Here is a 20,747-nt window from a genome sequence, read left to right on the forward strand (position 1 = left end):
ATGCTAAGTGCATTGTAGTCCAGGGAAGAGGCAATGGCACAGGTGAGGCTGAGGCAGTTCGGGGCGATGTGAATTCCGGAAATGTGACATACATCAGTAGTAAATTATAAAATGACCGAGAGCTCCCAGAACTGATATGGGGAGCACTGGTCAAAGCGTTTTGAGAGGGCAAACATTATAAGCTTTTGTTTATTAAGGATTGTGAAGTGACGGGCCTCCACCAATAGCCGAAAGTATTCTATTTCCTCGTAGATGGTGAGGAGCTTGAGATGGTGTAAGGCGCTGTTGCCAGCACACTGGTCAGCAAAGACGTATGACGATTGGAACTTAAATAGTGGCAACTATTTATTCACAGGCGATATAAAAGAGTTAACATGTTTGCACCCGTTATTGCCCTTCAAAGTAGTAACCAGCGTTGTGTAGAATCCATTGTCAGCGATAATTATTTCTTTATAGTATGAAACATTACATAGCTTATAGTAGCCATTCACACGACATAAATAATAGTGCGTAGTTTTTGATGCTTTCCACATTGTGGCACATCCCGACATAGAGGCTACCATTATGAGGAATCTCATATGGCCAGGAACGAAAAGGGATTGTCGCCGTTGGGAGCAAGTTTGCATAAGGTGCCAACAACGCAAATTTGGTCGACATGTATTGGTGTTTCTGCGAACCTTCGAAATGCCAATAGCTCACTTTATGCGTATTCATATTGACCTACTCCGGCCACTGCTGTGCTCTACGGCAAATAACTATGTACTGACCATGATCGACAGATTCACATGTTGCCTTATAGCCTTGCCGACAGCTGATGTGGTAGTGGCATGGGCCTTAGTGACAGGCTTGATTGCGAAATTTTCAGTGTCACAAGCTATAATGATGGAGCACAGAAGACAGTTTGAATATGTGCTTTTTCATGAGCTTTAACGTTTGTGTGGCTGTGCCCATTTATGAACCGCCAGCTAGCATCTCACCAGCAATGAGATGGTAGATAGATTTCAAAAAACTCTTAAAAGGACCTTAACATGCAGCAGGAAGAAATGGATAGATGCACTGTCGTTTCATCTTTTGGGTCTACGAAACGTGATTAAGGATCACGTAGGCTGTTTAGTGACACAATTGGTTTACAGCGAACAACTAAGGCTACAAGCGGAGCTCCCTTCCGTAAAACCAATGCAGATCCCCGACATATGAGATGATGGTCTTCAACTTAGAGCTACTACACAGAATGGCTCAGCTTCAGCTAAAATCGCTGCAGCTATATTGAGATAAGCCTCTGTTCTTCCATAAGGATCTGTACCCCTCGTCAAACGTCTGGCTCTGTGATGACGGTGTAAGGCCTCCACCTCGACCAATGGGTCCGTACAAGGTACAAGTACTTTACTGGCACGACAACAAGTTCATCATTGATTGGCACAACAAACAGGAAACGATCTCCATCGCAAGATTGAATCCACACTACTTGGACGAGGATGCAAAGAAATGGCATCAGACAACCCTGAAGAGGTTCAGGAGTTCATACACAGAAGCTACTCTGAATGTACCGTCTTGTAATCACCACGGCTGGCAGAACGGTGAGGCATTGTATTTCAGACATTCTCGGCGCTGCGGACTTTAAAAACAAAGGGCGAAGGGGCGGGAGGGGAGGCGGTAGCGACCGCAGCTATCGATTTGCGAGACAAGGGCAAGATAACTTAATTCATGTCTTTGATCTTTCGTTTATCCCTTTGTTTACTGTTTTTCGCGGGCTTTGCCCATAACCTGTTCGTTGTAAAACGGGCTTTTATTTGTTTTCTGGATGTGTGTATTTCACTTAGGATTGCCTCTCACATTCCTTGCTACCAAATAATCGTATACACGCATTACACACCTTCTGAGTACCGTTACAGATACTTCTATTCCGTGTTCATCCGCAGTCAAGGCAGCAATCCACAGGGCTCCTATGTCATTCCCGAGGATGATGGCTGACTTTCCACCTGAGGAATGCTAGTAAGCTTTTGCAGAATATCACCTTCATCGCTAGAATTCGTATCAGGAATATCTTCCTCGTTCTCAAACTTCTTCAGCCACATTAGAATTCGTACTTCTAGGCTATGATCCATGTTGTTGCTAAAATTAACGAAATTACACGATTATTTCAACGTTTATGCATTTTAGAACAAAATTAGTCAATATAATAAAAGTATACTTACAATCAAAGTTGAAAAAGGCAATAAGGAAAAAACTGTTTAAAAAATACTGACATAATTGGTCGCGCAGATTACAGTGGTACGTCGCAGACTCCTTCCTGTGACACAACTACACGTGAAATGCTCTCGCACAAAACCGAGAGCGGCCGCCAATAATCCACCTTAAAAGTACAAGGAGGCCCGAAGCATAATCGCCACCCCACTTTCTATTTTATTCTATTTCTTTTTTTTTATTTCTGCAAGTGGACGTATACAATTACATGGATTACGCGACCACAACAGGATTAATATTTGACTATGACATACTCAAACGGCTATCATAATAATTTACACAGTCTACTAAGCAGCGTTGTAGTATTTTAATTATCAAAAATTTAGAAAATTTGTGTTAACGGTCTATGGGACCAAACTGCTGAGGTCATCGGCCCCGAGGCTTACACACTAATTAATGTAACTTAAACTAACTTACGCTAAGGACAAGTCACACACCCATGCCTGAGGGAGGACTCGAACCTCCGACGGGGGTAGCCGCGCGAACCGTGAGAAGGCGCCCTATATAGACTGCACAGCTATCACGCGCGGCTAACTATCCAACATTGCTCATTGTCACATCTGTTGTTGACACCACTAACATTTCTGTTAAAGAACGGACGTTCTCCTTATTCAAAAGACTCCTTGTTTGATATAGGTCTTAATGAAAATACGGATACGGGAAGAGAGCAGCATTTCTAACCAACAACGTAATCATAACTAAATTCAAATGGGATGATGATAATTTGTGGGATTTGACGCTGTTGTTTACGCTACGCGTTCAAAATTATTTCTGCATTGATCGCGGTCCACGGAGCTTTCTTTACAGCTAGCTTCAAACAAATTCTATGTAAATTATGCAAACTATCCGAACTCGCGACAAAGTTTGAGGAGAAAATGTGCTTATCTCTATTCATATACTGTCGTCATATCAAGAGATGTCTGAAGTATAATAGTGAGCCACGATACCGTATGAAGGAGCAATATTCTTCAGTGGAGAAACAGTCATCGAACAATTCATATTTAATAGCAACGAAACCGCTAACAGTAATAAAGTCACTCTTCTGTCTTCCTAATCGTGGTAGTATTTTACTTAATAGTAATCAGAGTAGTAACTTGCAGAAGCGGTGTTTGTTTCACTCAACTTAAAATATTTCCTATGCTTCTGATGGTGCGATATTTTCAAGCGTTAGTATTATTGCCCTTGCGTCCGTTTACACTTAAGAGAGAGGAACATGAAAAGAAATTATTTTTTGTGAAGAACGTTCAGTGAACATACAGAATAAATATCACAAGTTTTGTTTCATACAGATGAAGGAAGCTATGTTGTCACTAGTAGATCAACTGCGTTGGAGAAGAAAACAAACAATAGCGTCAAATGCTCGCTACTGTTTTATTTCCGAAGACACATATGAACGACGTTTACGAGAGACTATTGATTACTATGAGACTAAAGCTTCATGCAAGGAAAAAAATATATTGTAAGCACTCAACATAAGAAAAACAGCGCGATTAATAATAAAAAAGATTGTTCTGCTTTGTGTTCAAAATACATGCTGTGCCTAGGTAGTACAGAACTGGTTCGCGGTTGTCAAGTACCCTACATTTGTTTAGGGTTTGGTCTGACATCTCGCGGAAAGCATCGAAATTAGTCAGTGTAGTGTTTGCTACGATGGCATCTGTAGCGACTCAGTTCCCGCCTCCAACATATTCATCATCGTATTTTATACGAAATATATTCAAAGAGGTAAGTATCGGTATTTAACCCATATAAATATATACTAACAATCTGTTTCCATCTCATTACAATATTTGTTCTTTTTTCTTCTTTTGACATTGGTCGCTAACATGGTACTCTGCTGTCATATTTACACACATGTTTGTTTTTGAATTGTCACAAAAAAATCCAACTTTACCATTGCAGTGTGTAGATTAATAAGTTGCTTCCTATCAGATTGATTTTTTTACACACTTTGTATTTACCGTGTTAGTTAGCAAGAAGGCGACATTGTTGATATATTCTTGTAATGTTGTCTTTCATTCATAATCGAAGAAAACTTTGTAGAAGTACTTTCTGTGATGTCCTCTTACATTGGAGTCATTTCCTTGATTGTTTACGTAGGCATGAATTTGTTTTGGCTTGTATATGTCTGGGGTGAATGTAGTTGACATTGAAAGACTTACATTGAATTTAGTATTAAAGAAACCATGAAAGTTCATGTTAAATGCTTACCGTATGTGTTGCCACCTCGTTTTGAGTCTGATTACATGCTTTTCATTGATACTTTAGAAGTGCTATAAAAACAAGCTCCGCCGCTACCCAACGACGAAATTGGTTTGCTCCAGTTAGTTGAAAAGCGCAGACACGCCAAACAGTAACCACTACAGCAAATTATATTGTCAATTATACCTAGCAGTTACACTCAAAGAGTCTCGAAAGTTTCTGACGTTCGCATTGGGCTGCAGATATGTTTCTAAATTAGTCAATCAATTTTAACTAATTATTATAAATCTGGTTAATTCTCGGTACTTAAATGCAGTTTTCATCAGTATTTTAGGCCAAATCGCTTTGTGGCTAGTTACCATAACTATGATCATATCAGTGTTATTTACTAAGTAAAAGAACCAACTTCTCCTCATATGCAATGCCCCTTATGTGGCCAATATGTACATACTACTGTCATCTTCCATAGCTATCTGTACTCATGCTAATATTTTCTTTGTGTACTGTTTGGAAAAAAGAAGGTTTCAATAGAGTCATATTCTGTGAAATACATTAGCCTAATGCCATCACTGATTTAGACTACCCAAGTGAAGTTCCTTGGCATGTTACGCCTTGCAGTTTTGTTTGAGATGATGGCATTTCATCTTACTGTGCACTTGAATCTGAAATTTATGTGTGCAAGTTGGGGATAGTGTTGACAAATGCTGTTTAAAAGTTGTATTTTACAGATTAGTCATTTACCAAACAAAGGCTGATTTGAATATGTTAGTGTATGTGTTAATTATGAACAATCTTATTTATGCATTTATGAGAATCATTAATATAGTATTGAATGTGTATGACAATGTGACTTGGCATCACTATGTAACGCAAGGTGGTCTTAAATATTTATAAGACATTCCTACAGCTTAAAATGGCACCTGAACCTCTGGATATGTGTCCTGACTTCGACCATATGAGACAGCAAGTTAGATAGCTATAAAAAATGCTCATGAAGCTGAGTGTTTTCAAGAATGTAATGAGTATGAGTTTGCCTAACTATCTGAGTCAGTGAGGAAGGAGATAACCAATACCATTCTCTTTCTGAGCCAGTAAGTTTCTTTTCGTTTCTGCTATGATAGCAAGCCAATTGACTCAACTGTGAAGTGTGGATGAAAGTTCCTGTGTGCATAAAGACTTTGAACAGTTCCCACTAGAAGGAACTGGTTATTATAAAATAACTAATTTGTGACTTATAACATGCAATAACACCTGTCTCGAGGCCCTAGTGTGCCAATGAAAATTGTGGATGTGGTGTAATCTTCACAGTAAACAACAAAGTAATACAGGTTTGTTAAATAAAATAAAATAAAACATTTGTTTGTCAAAAGGATATTCCAGAAAACCTTTAACAATTGCTGTAACTTAATTTGTTAAAAGACCGCTCTTGAAACCCATTGAAGTAGAGGTTAAATGCTAAAACTATCAGTCATGCCACAAATGTGTCTGGACACTCATGAGTGCACTCAGGAGCTGAAATCAAGGATAACAAAGCAAAAGCATAAATGCTGAACTTCATTTTCAAACTTTTCTTTACAAGGGGGATCCAAGAGTATTTCTCCAGTTCAATTATTGAATTACTGCAAAGTTGAGTGATAAAGATATTAGTGTCTGCAGTCTCGAGAAATATCCAAAATCACCAAACTAAAACATGTCCCAGAGTCTGATGGAATATGTTCTGGATTCTGTGCAGAATTTGAGACTGAATTAGCTCTATTAACTTCGATATACCTTAGATTCCTCAAACAAAGCAAAGTGCCTTTTATTTTGAAGGAAGTGCAGGAAACAGTCATTTTCAAGAAAAGTAACATAAGTTGTAAGACTCTCTGTGGCCAATGTGATTAATGCTTTTCAGTGCTGTAAAGCACAGTCTAATGAGACTAATGCCCAGAATGTAATGATGGATGTTAGCTATCAGTCCTTGAAGTGCACTTATCAGTTGGTCATGAACATACATCCATCCATCCATCAGTTCTTGTGCCCTATATCCAGCCAATGCTGGGTCAAACTGGCATGGTACTTCTCCAGCTTTGTGGAAAACTGTACCTGTATGTATAAAGGCTGTTATTAGGATGGGAACGCAACTCCCAGAGGCATTTTGAAGCTACTGCCATAATGTCATTTTGATTAGTCTAAGGAACGTAGTTGCTTAAAAGGACTTGACTCTGTTCATTTGCTGTTTGGTTTTCCTTTGCAGTAATTAATTTAAAGATGTGTTTATACTTTTAATAACAATATGGAAAGTATTGATTGCTACTTGCCATGAAGATAAAGTGTCGACTGGCAGCCAGGCGCACGACAGGAAAAAAAAAGAGAGAGACAGAGAGGAACCATTGGATATTATTTAATGTAACAAAACAAAACACACATGCCAATAGTCATCTCCAGCCATTAGGGCCTGACTGTGACTGCATCTGATGTGAGCAGTGATCTTTCCTGGGGTGGGTAGAAACGGTACAGAAGAGGTATGGACGGGGTGGGAAGGGGACAGATAGCAGGATCAGGGTGTGAAAAATTCTAGTGCTGCCTATGAGTGTGCAGGGATGTGGTGGGTGCTACATCGTATGCTGTTCTGGGGCGGGGGTCACGAGAGAAGAGAAGTAGAGGAAAGGATTATGCAGACTGGAAGGTGCATGTAGGGCTATAACAGGAACAGAGAAGGGGACGGGCAGGACAGGAATTAGTGAAGGTTGAGCCTAGGGGGAACTAGTGAAGGTTGAGCCTAGGGGGATATTGAGGACAATGAATATGTTGCAGGGAGAGTTTCCACCTGTGCAGTTCAGAAAAGCTGGTATTGGTGAGAAGAATCCCAATGATGCAGGCAGTGGAGCATTCATTGAATTCAAGCACATCATGTTGGGGGGGCATGCTCAGCAACTGGATGCTCCAGATTTCTCTTAACCACAATTCAGTGATGGCCATTTATGTGTACAAGCAGCTTGTTAGTGATCATGCTCATGTAGAATGCAGCCCAATTGTTGCAGCTAAGTTTGTAGATCACGTGGCTGCTTTCACAGGTGATTCTGCGTTTGGACGGGTAGGAGAAGCCTGTGACAAGACTGGAGTAGATGATGGCAGGTGGATGTATGAGACAGGTCTTTCACCTAGGTCTATTGCAAAGATAAGAGCCATGGGACAGGGATTTAAAGCAGCAGTGATACAGGGATGGAAAAGGTAATAGCTTAGGTTTGGAGGGCAGCAGAATACAACTGTGGGTGGAGTAGGGAGGATTTTCTCATTTCAGTGCACATTGAGAGGTTGTCAGAACCATAGACAGACAACATGATTACACAATTCAGTTGCTCCTGTCTGGAGACTCTGAGTCGTGGGGATCTGCTCCTTTGTAGCTGATCAGTGGGTAAGTGAGGGACTGTAAGGGGTGGAAGAGAAGACATAGGAGATCTTTTTCTGGACAAGGTGGGATGGTTAACTTCAGTCTGTGAAGTTTTACGTGAGACCCTTGGCATATTTAGAGAGGTACTTCTTGTCACTACAAATGTGACAAGTGGCTAGGCTTTATTGTAGGGACAACTTAGTGTGGAATGGGTGGTAGTTGTCAAAGTGGGGGTTTGTAAGTTTGATGTGAATGAATGGATGTACTGATCTAGTCGTCCTTGAGGTGGAGGTTGGCATTAAGAAAAGTGGCTTGTTGGGGCTGAGGACCGAGTGAACCAGATGGGAGACAAAGTGTTGAGATTATGGAGGAATGTGGACAGGATGTCCTAAACCTCAGTCCAGACCATTAAGATTTCATCAGTGAGTATGAACCAAGTGAGAGGTTTGGGTTTCTGGGTGGTCCTAGGATTCCTCTAGATGGCCCATGAACTAACTGATTGATATAGGGTGGTGCCATGAGGGTGCCCAATGCTTTATCTCAGACTTGTTGTAAGTGATGTCTTCAAATTAAAAGCAATTATGACTAAGAGGATATAGTTGGCCATGGTGAACAGGAAGAAGGTAGTGTGTCTGGAGTCACTCGGGCATTTGGAAAGGAAGTATTCAATAACGCGAACGTCATGATCATGTGGGAAATTAGTGGGGGGAGGGGGGGGGGAGCATCAACAGTGACAAGCAGGTTGCTGGGTGGAAAGAAAAACGAACTGCAGAGTGTCAGTAGAAGTGGTTGGTGTCTTCTATATTGAAGGATAGATTATGGGTAATTGGATGAAGGAGTTTTTTCACAGTGGGAGAGATTCTGAGATTCTCTCTCTGGGGAGGGGGGGGGGGGGGGGGGCAGTAAACAGCCACTATGGGGCATCCTGTATGGTTGAAATTATGTACTTTAGGAAGCATGTTGAAGGTTGGCATGAGTGGATTGATGGGGCTGTCACCTTCTCTTGTGGCAAGTAGCAATCTATCCTTTTCATATTGTTGTTGGTCCATCCCAGATTTTCCATTGTTTGTTTTGTTTGCACTGTACTTTTAAACAAGACATTAAATTCACTTTTTAACCTGTGCAAACACTGATAATTCCAACGTTGATTGCTTGCTTGAGTGCTGTGGTGATGCAGATGCTACTAGTCAACAATAATACACTATCCTAAATTGCAAATTTGAATTTTGTATTGAACATTGCTGTTGTTAATGGTTGTAATCCAGCATTCTGTTTTCGGGAACTATCTGTTATAAAAGGGCAGACAATGGTGTGCCAAACTTCATGTGTCCAGTGTGTGTGGGCCAAGACCTGGTCTGTCACACAGCTTTACGCATTCCTTCTCAAAAGTACCCGGAGCAGCATAACACTTCATTTAGCTTTGCGGTCGACCATGTTTCGGTCGGTAACAGTCTGAGTTCGGCAGAATCCTGTTGTCAGTGCTGTTTAACATTCACTATTTGTTTGTGGTATAAAGGACGTCCATAGGTCGAATAGCTGTTTGAACAAAAAGAGGCAGTCTAGTGCCCTATTGTCACAATCCTTTAAAATGAGTGGAAATGAGAGAATAGAGGGACAAGAGTTCTCAATTTGTGTAAGTGACGATTACTGCATATATGCTGAAACAACATTACAGTATGATGCGGAAAGAATTTAAAGAATTAGTTGACAATGAAAGACCAAGAAATTACAACAGTTCTGCATATCAAGAAGGACTTTATGTTAAATTTACAGGCATGGAACACGGGAAGAAATTGGTGGTACAAATAGTAAAATTTCTGAAGTTGCATGCGTTATTCCATTGTCATTTGCAGTAGTTTTCAATATAACTAAACGAAAAGTATGTAAATTTCATATATAAGTGCAAATTGCATTTTTTTAAATAAAGGGGCATGCCTGGAGCAATTTTTTCGTTTAAAACTCGCTATTGTTGAATTAGTGAAGGGAAAAGGAGTGCACGAACGAAAATAAGAACATCTGGAATGGATTACAGAATTCCGACTTTAAGTAGACTTGACTGCGCCTTGCCAACAGTAAGACATTGCAAGGTAACTTGTTTCTGATTTGATGGGGATGCATTTAAAAGCAAAATCGCATTGTACAAGGGACACGTTCTGACAAAGACAGACCAGTTCCCTAAGCTCACTGACATTAAAGAAAACACAAGGTTCAAAGACTTCATTGCGGCTTTAAAAGAATCATGAAGATATTTTTATAAAGGTTTTGAGGACATTGTCAGCTTTGTATCTGTTTTCAAGCTCATTTACCATTTCAGTTGAAAGCGCTCATGTGCAAGAGCAAATGTAACTGACTGACCTGCAAGGTAATTTCAGTTTTAATGACAAATCTTTTGTGTTAAAAGTGTCCAGGACATCTCCATTGCTTTCTTCAGATAGAGATCCATAACAATGTTGCCAAATTGTTACACCATTTTGCTCGACTATATGTGTGAAAGACCTTTTGTCAATTATGGAACTAAATAAGTCACAATTAGTGGCAACTTGAGTGCGAAGTTCTGTGAAATTTTCTGCATCTGTTCGTATGCCGACAGTGTGTCACAAATAAAACGTACATCTTCAGTGTGTTAAAAATAAATAAATAAATAATACTGGAAATTTGTTTTGTTTGTGATCTTTAATGTTAAGAAATGTGAAATATAAAAGAAAGTCGTATGCAATGTGACTGCACTTCCATTTAAATGTGACATGTTCATGGAATTCCTCTTCTTCTCCCCTTCGTGCTCAGATGACATGGTGTGGCAGTGGGGGAAACATGCCAGCCAGGCTGAGTGCTTTGGCATTCAGGCTCAGGCATAGCCCATGAGCCGAAATCTTGGCTGCCCCTGTGTTATAACATAGCATTACGAATAATTTTCATAAAGTGATGATCACCATACCACACTTTATACGTAGCCTATCAGTTGTTGTGTACCTCTGTCCAGAAAGTTTGGTGAATGTGTCTGTATTGCAAAGGGATTGTTGCCTTACCTGAAACAGCAGTTACTGTCATTTTAAATAAGCCCATTGATGGTAATGCACTTCTGGGACTGGTAGTACATGTCCTGGAAAGCCTGGCATAGTCGTCTTTAGGGCAGCCTTCAGTTGGGTCATAACATTATGTTGGATGTCTGAAATGTTCAAAAACTTTTGGCATTTAAGGGCTGATCTCAGTAGGGAGTTCAAGAAAAGGTGTGAGGAACTCAAGTCTGGGGAGCAGGGTGGTTGATGGAATGTCAGACCTCCCCTGTTGGCCAGGAACTGCTCCACCAGAAATGCAGTGTATGGCCTGGTATTTTCATGGAGCTGGGTCCAGTCACTTTGTTTGGTGTACTGGGGGTACTTTGTTTGGTGTACTGGGGGTGTACCCGCTTGATCCATCATGTCACCTATTTCCATTTTCTGTGCTTTCATTCCCACTGCTACACGATGATTTTGGGAAAAAAGTTCCTTCATTTTCTGTACATTGCCGAGGTTGCGTGCAATGCAGGTCATTTTGAGGGTCATCTGCCATGCTGTTGTGCTCTTGTTGGAAGTGTTTAAGCCACTCATAAACACTTTTCAGAGTAATAGTACTGTCTCGGTAAAATGTTGCCAACATTTCATGAGCCTCTTTCACTTATTTTCCAAGTTTGAAACAGAACAGTATATTTGTTCACCAATCCATTTTGGATTTCAACCACTGCACGCACTACACCTTTACTCTAGCGTGTGCTATTTACAAACGAGAAACACACTCGCAGCACTGCCCCTCGAGAACTTGTACAGAGCTACTGCTTTGACATTGTGTCCTTCCAGTGTATGTTAGAAAAGTGATTTTCCATTGGAGTCAGAAAATTATAGTTAACCAAATGATTCCAAGGAAGAGGGGGACAGATTATTAAATATAATTTGTAAATTGCGAATAGTGATCTTTTGAAATATATTTTCTCTCTTAGTTGTTTCAACTATCAGAAAATTCAGAGAAAATTGTTGACTGGATGTGTATGGTTCACAAAATTACATACCTGTTTCTGTCTGGTGTGTTACTAGTTTTAAGTCCTCATTGCGTTCTTTGGTGGCAGGAATTAAAGACAGATTATCTTTTCTCACTTCTTTCTCTTCTTCTTTTTTCCATTTTTCTTGCTTTTTCAACACACCAGGAAAAGATAATTGACGCTTGGGGAAATGGTTATGGGATCATCAGTATGTACTCCAGTTTAAGCAAATTCATGTTGTTATTAAGTGTTAAAATAAGCAAAACATATTTGGAAACAATGAAGACAAAAAGCAAACTGCACCAAATTTTTAGCAAATCCAAGTTTATATGACAGAAATTGGTAGTTGAGTATACATGTGTTGCAGGAAAACACGAACGTGTCAGGAACAGATTCTAAAGCAAGACTTTCACAGCTTGGAGATTATTTAGCAACGGTAAGCAAATGAAGTTTGATGAGCGTTTCTCTTAGTAGTAGTGCCTTTCATATCCGTGATGTGTATTTGGTGGTATTTTTTCCTGGATAGTTTTGGGTTTCTTATTTGCTGTCAGCATTATATGTCTAATTAGAACACTTTTCTAATTACTTCGCTGACTGTTGTGTTTTTTTGCCTGTCACTTGTGCACGTAACTTTTAGGAATTCGTGCCTGTGATGGTGTGTGGCTATGTTCTATACTGGTAAATCACTTTTCCTCTTGTGAAATTATTCTCATATTCATAACTTCATTGTAGTACCATTCCTGTACTTCTTGTGAAGATTCGAATCCTCGGAAATGTAGCAGTGTGTTTTCATTGACTACAAGTATTGAATTAGTGTTATTCACTAGGGGTTGGGGGACATCATTTTGCAATCTTTAATGAATAATATAATTGTTTTTCCTACAAACTCTGGCTAGTCACAGATACCATAAAAATTTATCATTTTGTGAAAACCTCTACCAGAGAAAAGTGAAAAATGAAAACTGTAAAAACTATAATAACAAAGATATGAGAATTTTATAATGTATAAATGTTTGATAATGACATGTTGTGGGACCACAATGTCTGCATCTGAGATAACAGGTGTATCCACCACTTGCGTACTCTACATTTAGCCTGCAGATAATATAAATTTGTAGTTGTTGGTAGCACTGCATGTTTCCACATATTTGATAGTGTCTGCTGTATAAGACATAGGATGATAACATTTCACTCCATTGCAGACTGAAAATTAATTCTAGAAATATTATTTTAAATCTATATTTTTATTTTTCAAAAGAAAGGGGGGGGGGGGGAGACTGAATTTACAAGTTGATAGCCAACTAAGAGAGACCGTGCATATATTTAACAGTAATAAGTATATTTTTTGCAGTGTTTCTGTTAGTGCAGTCACATTTAATATTGTTAAACAGGTCATATGGCTTAAACTACCTCGAAAGGTAAGACAATTTAATACTGTATAAATGAGTGGTTGAACATGGAGTGTAGTTTGTGGCAGTATAATTAATAAAATAGTTGAACAATTGTAACCAGAAAGCCAGTTACATAAACTGTACAGATCTGAGAAGAAGGACAGTTTTTGGGGGAAATAAAGAAAGAGTCTTTCTGAAAATAATATTGAGAGCACTTTGTATGCCACATGATAATGTGGAATTGTGGATCCCCCTTGATTCATTGCACTGTTGAATGTGTATACATCAACTTGCACTATAGCCAACATATTTGTGATAAAATTAATAACTGTGTTGATATATTAAAAAAATTGTATGATCACACTTTATGATCTTCAGATCTAAAAGCCTGTTGAATTTAACGTTCATCCCCCCCCTCCTTGCTCCATCAGTTACCTGTTTAAGCCATAGACAACAGTTTGATACAACAGTATTCTGTTGTATAGTTCCAGTACAGTCAAAATGTGTTGCTTATCCAAAAACTAAGTATTCAGCAGCTGTGTGCTATACTTTTCTACTTATTGTAAAATGATGGAAAGTACATCTTCTTGGACATTTTCCTTTGCCCTGCATTGACACATGGTGGTTACTATGGGTAAGTCATCATTCATTTAAAGGACAGCCAGAAGTCCTTCCTGTCGCCACTCCATCATTTCCCAGCAGGGAACATGTTTAGCCCAAGTGCCTGTGTGCAGTCTTATCCATGTAAAAAAAATGTGGACAGTTTATAAATGTTTGCAAATCATCTGTCTGAGGTGGGACTTACATACCAACTTGCTATTTACCAAGTCAGGTGTAGAAATGTCTAAAAACGACATCCAGGCTGGCCTGCATCCCGACCCTCACTGTTAATCTGCCGGGTGGATTTGAACTGGGGCTGGTGCACCTCCCCATCCTAGATGTAGAACTGTTAACAGGCATGGGTATCTGGGCAGGTTAAAATAGTGGAAAGTAAAAATTCAGTTTTTTTTAGTTTCTTTTTAGATCTGAAGGTGATCAAATGTAATCAAACCTAGTCACATTGTTATAACAATGCAACTGAGATGGAAAAATAAATGATACAAATCATTTTTAAACATCAAGTTTGTTTCCATATATATATGTGCATCAAGATGAAAACAAGTTGGAGTGTTACTTGCACTTGTAAATTAAAATGTTCTGAAGATGCTACACAGTAGCTGAAATCAGTAATCACCTGTAACAAATTGGAACTGTGATTGCAATAAATAATCAGTTATATATTTTATTTTAAAATACAGTCTGAACTACAGCATTTTAAACAAACAATATTGTTTTCAGTTTTTAAAATTCTGCTATATTTTAAAATAAAATACCTCCTAAATTACAGTCCCTAAATAGCTTTAACAGCTATTTTTGATGAGTCATTTAAATGTGTGAGTAGATTATAATGTCATCTCAATGGAAAACCTGCAGTTGCATGATTTTATGTAATTAGGTATTGCGTAATAATTCAAACTATCCAGTTACTTTTTTATTTCAAGAGAGGCAACTGAACCTCCCAGCAAACTGAGCAGGGCTGATATAGCTCAGGGTTTACACTCCATCAGACCAAAAAGTTTCAAGACTGTAGAGTTAAGATGGTAGTTTTAATACAGGTGTTCTATATAGGTTTCCCCCATTTGAATACAATATACAGAACCCGCACATAACACGGTCAAACTGTCAGAAAAGTCCTTTATGTCAGTGATGTTGAACCAGTTGTTACAAAGACTTTCAGGATTTATAGAGAAGGAGATATCACTGTTGATTGTATGCAGTGCCCTAGTAATCCAGCATATAAGAGCCATATATTTCTAGATCATCTAGACCTACTTAAATGTATGTAATGACACTGTAAATGCTACACACATTTTTCACTTGCATTGATTTTAACTTCTTTGATTGGTAACCATGTCCTTGCACAACAACTATGATACAGAATGAGATTTTCACTGTGCAGCAGAGTGTGCGCTGATATGAAACTTCCTGGCAGATTAAAACTGTGTGCCCGACCGAGACTCGAACTCGGGACCTATGCCTTTCGCGGGCAAGTGCTCTACCAACTGAGCTACCGAAGCACGACTCACGCCCGTTTGGAAGGTAGGAGACGAGATACTGGCAGAAGTAAAGCTGTGAGTACCGAGCGTGAGTCGTGCTTCGGTAGCTCAGTTGGTAGAGCACTTGCCCGCGAAGGGCATAGGTCCCGAGTTCGAGTCTCGGTCGGGCACACAGTTTTAATCTGCCAGGAAGTTTCAACTATGATACATTTGAAATCTGTATTATTTGTAGAAAAGCATTGTCTTATGAAAGAATTGAGATCGTATATAATTGTGTGCTGTTATGTTTCAGATCTATTTTTGTGTATAAAAGTAGTAGTCCTTATATATTATAGTACTACTACAAATTTTATTTAATAGTGACTTATAAAACAATTCTGGAAATGTAGGAGTTTGTGACATGGTCTTTGCACATGGGGAACATAATCAACAAGACCTTATGTCTGGTTGGAGTCCTGCCATTGGGAGATGGACACCCAAAAATATATATAGCAAGACCTTTTATGCTGAATGAAAACTGATGTTCTGAATTTCAGAATCAAGATTTGATGGCTGTGTCAGCTTGTTCCTTTGTTCCATCATTGTGACGATGTGAAGAAAGAGTTAAAATAAATGTTCAGTATTTCATAGTATGATGTGTCATTTCCAAGCTACAGGGGCATACTTTCATAGCAGTGGTAAGTCTGATGTAGGAAAGGAACATCTCCTTTTCCATTGTCAAGTAGTCTTTGATCAGTCTTTTCCCTAATTTGAGCACGGTTGACACTTTACACAAGCTTCAGATGCGTTCTTGGAGTAACCCGTGTGTCATTCTGTGTCCCACGATATACTTATAAACACTAGGATGTACTGAAAATATAAATGTTAGTGATGAAAGATTCAACCAGGAGACAGCACAAAAATTGACAGAAGAGGAGTCAGCACCAACGGGAATGAAATTAATGAAATAAAAACTCTTCTACCTGTGACCAAGTTCTTAATGGCCGAGAAGACTTCCGTCAAATAGTATGTTTGGACGATATTTTACTTGGTGTCCTCTGTAGATCTTGAAGAAGATTAAATGGCTTGTTTTAGCATAGACTATAACTGTGAGAGTAAATTCCTAGTGTACAGAGTTAACATGATACCTCAGTTACATCTCGTAAATCAAATAGCTGCTGTGTATGATGTCATTAGAGGGACTTGATTGTTTTAGTTTGCTGGGCTTTCCAGTGGCAAATCTGTGTTAAATTGGGGAGTTCACATCTACTAGGTAAATAAACAGCATTATTCTGTATAAACTGACAAGTTTTGGGGTTGAGGAATGGTTGAACTCAATTAAGTCACTGACTCTTGTACTACTGACATTTTTCTGTTCCAAGATCCGAGGACATAGCAAGAAATCAGTTGGGACATAAAGCGGAGTTCATACAGTACCAAAAGCATTGAGAAGTATTCTTGATCCATGAGTGCTCAACCACCACCCTCAGCCCATGGAGATTGGTTTTAGCTGGCAGCGGCTGTAAGCCACACTCATCTTATACAGTGGCTTCCAGCATGTACTAAGTAGGACTGAAGCTAGGTGGCTTGGGACCCCACAGCAGAGTTCTTTTGGCCTCTGGAATGTCTCTCAAATCATTCTGACACATTTGGCAGCAGTGGGTTGGTGAACTGTCTTACAGATGGTATGTGTTGCATGTAAAGTCCTGTAGACAAATGAAGGGTGTACATAATCAGACAGTAGGTGAGGGATGATTCCAGGTGCAGCAGGGGGTCCATTTCATCTCGTATAAACATCCACCTCATGAATATACCTCAGTATGTAGGTTGAATGGGTTATGGGCCAGTCAGCATTGATCCCAGATTGTTGATGATGCATCAACGATGTCATTATGCAGTGCTACCAGATTTCTCCTTCCCACCTCTGTGACATTACATGCCGATTGTCCTATGTAGAAAATGGCGGGAAATTCAAAGTGGCCCAGATGTGCTATAGGGTCCCATGCCATCCTGACGTCACAAGCTACTTGCGCTAAGAGTAGAGTTATCCTAATAGGTAAATGGTGTGAAATTAAAAAAAAAGTCCAAGATGGGAAATTGTCCTACTGGTGGGAAATCCGAGATGATGGACATAGGGACACTGTACCACACTACGTGGCTGTCAGGTTTTCTCCATTTACGATGTCAGAATACACAATGGTGGACCTGAGGATACTGGTGCACCTGCATAGTTGCCAGATTTCCTGGGTTTTACTCAGACCAATGACATCAGAAACCTATATCTGGGAACTTTGGATACTGTGACAGCCTACACAGTTGCCACATCACTGGTCATAAGTATAGAGTCCAAGACGGCCTCTGGGTTTTCCCCTAATGTCACAGTGGAACTAGACCATTTGGCATAAGATAAAACCTAAAAGCTTAGTTTAAAATGCCTGGAAGTTAAAAAATCGTACTAGATTTCCCCAAGCCAGACTGTTCTAAATATAAATTGAATCACATTAAACATTTATGGTGTATATGTAGTACAAATATCATGGGAACGATTACATCTTTATTGAAACAAATGCAGTGTCAGGGAAGGCTTCTGTGGTCTGTGTGCCATGTCCGCACGTCAGCCACCCATGCACTGACGTAGACGCCTCAGCCGCCTCTGCATAGCTGTAGATCATGTGCACCAAATCTCGCATTGAGAATCCATGTCAAAAGTTAAAAGTTGCGGGCAATTCCAGTTTAGAACCCAAGAGACCACGTATGCTAAGTGTACAATAGCGGGAAATTCAAAAATCCAAGCCAGCTTCCCCAAGCCCAGTTTCCCTACAATTAATGTGATGTCAGTTGTATAATGGCCCACACATACTTTCTGTAGCTCACTGTTATTTTATTTGTCCGGGAAGCAAATTCAAAGACTCACAGATACACATTCATTCTAAAGTAAGAACGTGTACAATGACGCAGGAGTTGAAAGGTCCAGATTCTATGTTTTTTAAATCCACCACCAAAAAGTTAATGTGGAGAGGGGTGACAGCTATTAAGGGCAGGTGTAGGAAAAAATTGTGAAAAAATTCGAATTTTTTAAATTGTGTAATTTATTAGATGGATTCTTTAAGAACAACTTCGTAGAGTTTAATAATTGATTTCTGGCTAGAGATATGTTTTAAAAAAAGTTTGTTTGGGCATCTGTGCCTGCTACGCCTCCTGTTTCTATATTGTGGTCCACACCTCTATGCTAGACATTCTTTGTGCTTTAATTTTCACTCACACAATCAAAACAAACTGCAGACGAGTCTAGAAGGGTGTGAGAAAGATTATCTTTGCTTGTTCCTTTGTTTACAATGTGATCTTTTTTTACTAGTACATGCTACAAACTTATTTCAGTTTTTATTTTTACATTTATCAATCTGTTTTGCTCGAAATGAGTCCTAACAGTGGACACATTTAAAAAAAACTAAGGAAATGTCTAATTTCACGTTTAAAGGGTACAGGAAATTTAAATAACAGTGTTACAGATGCTGCTCCTAAGTGTGAATCCTCAACATTCTCTTTGTGACATATTGTGATGCAAACATGGTTTGCCACTTGCTGCTATAGATGTTGTAAAGCCAACTTTCAGGTACCTAGTCAATCCTGAAATGCTGAAGAAATGGGTACGTGGGAAAACAGAATACAAATGAGACACTGTATATGGATGCATTGTCCAAAAACAGTATTTGTATCCTCAGTTGCTGTGAAGCTAGCCGGATGTGATGCCTCTCTAATGTACAACAGTGGATGTGTAGGTAGGAGACTAGACCTCCATCCAGTAGCATTCACACTGGAGATACTCAGAAGCATTGATGAAGCACTACTGGACAAAGCTCAGGCAGCAGAAGAAAAAATTCAAAAGTTGGCAAGGCAAAGGACGTGGGCTAAGAGGTTACTCCAGAAAGACAAGGAAGAGAATGAAGTTTTTGGATGTGGCCAGCATTAGTTATTAGAGGAATAGCAATATTATCAAAAACTGAAATAAAAACTTTAAATGCGAATTGCTGTAAACTAACTGTTTTGAGCTATAATGTATTTTTTCTCAGGAACTATGAAAGCTAACATCCTAAAATTTGGCATAGTTCTTAATAATTACCAATTGAATAATCCTGTGCAGCACTTTTCCATTATCTTATCTCTGAGAAAAGTTCTCTTTAAGATTTGAGAAACATAGAGCTGTCACGAGTAACACAAAACTAAAATATTAATTTCAAATCAACTATGACCTTAAACAAAAACCTGTTCCACACGTTGTGTTGGCTTCCTATGCAGATGTAAACTGCGTAATTCCAGCGTTATTGCTTGATTAGTGTACGAGAAAATGTACATTATAGAAACAATGGTAATTAGAAATTGAAACCCGTACAAAATTAATGTCGACGCACATTTTCAAACAAAAATTGCACGGAATATCAAGCATTATGTCGTAGTTAATAGTCTCAAGTTTAACTATTTTAGCTGTATATATATAATATTGAAGTACAAGAATGCATAAACGCTACCATCAAAAACATCGCAGATAACTGTGGCAGAGATAACAGCCTGTTACGGAAGTGATGATCCGTAGCCTTGTTATGGGGCACATTTCCAGAAGAAAAGCAGTCACCAGTGCTAGGCGCATGACTGCTGCTGCCTCCTAGCGAACGCTGTAGCCAACAGCCAGGGGAAGGGTTCTGTATTCCTCGCGACAATGCGTCCCATAAGGTCACCGAAAACGAACAAACTTGTTTGTCGAATGCGCCATTGTCTAGCCACAGATTTGTCGAAATGCCCATACACTTACAAACGAAGTTGTCAGTTTAATCTCACTTTGACGAAGACGCTGTTCGTGAGTATTTTGAAAGTAGTCAGAATGGCCACAAATCCAGACAAAACAGTCCTACCATTGACGTTGACTCTGTGTTTAAATAAGAAGAAAAAACAAGACGCTGATCCAGGGAATGCGTTGAAATGAGAGAGAGATATGCCCATGAATTCTGCTGCTCTCAGAACCTGATTATTACATCAACTTTATTCGAATGGAAAATGAAAGTTTTTAAAAACTAGTTAAGACCGTCGTAAAGGAGCAAACTTGTCTGCCAAATTTGCTCTTATCTTGCCACGGATGTGTGAAACAAGCCCATACACCTACCAAGAAACCTCGTTGATTTAACCTTACTTTTGAAGCAGAGGCTTTTCGTGTTTTCTGTATTTTAGCTCCAGTGGGAATGGTTATTAATGCAGAAAAGCATGTCAAACATTGACTCTGCTACTGTGTTTATAGAAGAGGAAGAAAACAAGACACGGTTCCAGGGTATGGTTTAAAATGAGAAATATACATATAAACTTGTAAATAAAAATGTGATACTCAGAAACTCGTGATTACATCTTTTTTTTGCGGATGGCCTGTGAAATGTTTAATAACGCGCTCAGATTTACTTCGTCTT

General features: G+C 39.2%; 1 protein-coding gene across 2 annotated transcripts in view; it reads left to right on the top strand.

The window, feature by feature from the left end:
• Positions 1-3,854: 3,854 nt before the first annotated feature.
• Positions 3,855-20,747, top strand: part of LOC126473698 (inositol-trisphosphate 3-kinase homolog) — a 503,381-nt gene continuing 486,488 nt past the window's right edge. Inside the window, exons 1-2 of one of the 2 annotated variants that reach the window (XM_050100939.1) lie at positions 3,889-3,969; positions 12,199-12,267. In XM_050100939.1, the coding sequence (XP_049956896.1) occupies positions 3,895-3,969; positions 12,199-12,267 (144 nt within the window). In that variant the 5' untranslated portion in view covers positions 3,889-3,894. Of the gene's footprint in view, positions 3,970-12,198; positions 12,268-20,747 lie in introns of both variants that reach the window. The other variant, XM_050100947.1, reaches the window with a different exon arrangement.

This window comes from Schistocerca serialis, chromosome 1, assembly GCF_023864345.2.
Source record: "Schistocerca serialis cubense isolate TAMUIC-IGC-003099 chromosome 1, iqSchSeri2.2, whole genome shotgun sequence".
NCBI lineage: Eukaryota > Metazoa > Arthropoda > Insecta > Orthoptera > Acrididae > Schistocerca > Schistocerca serialis.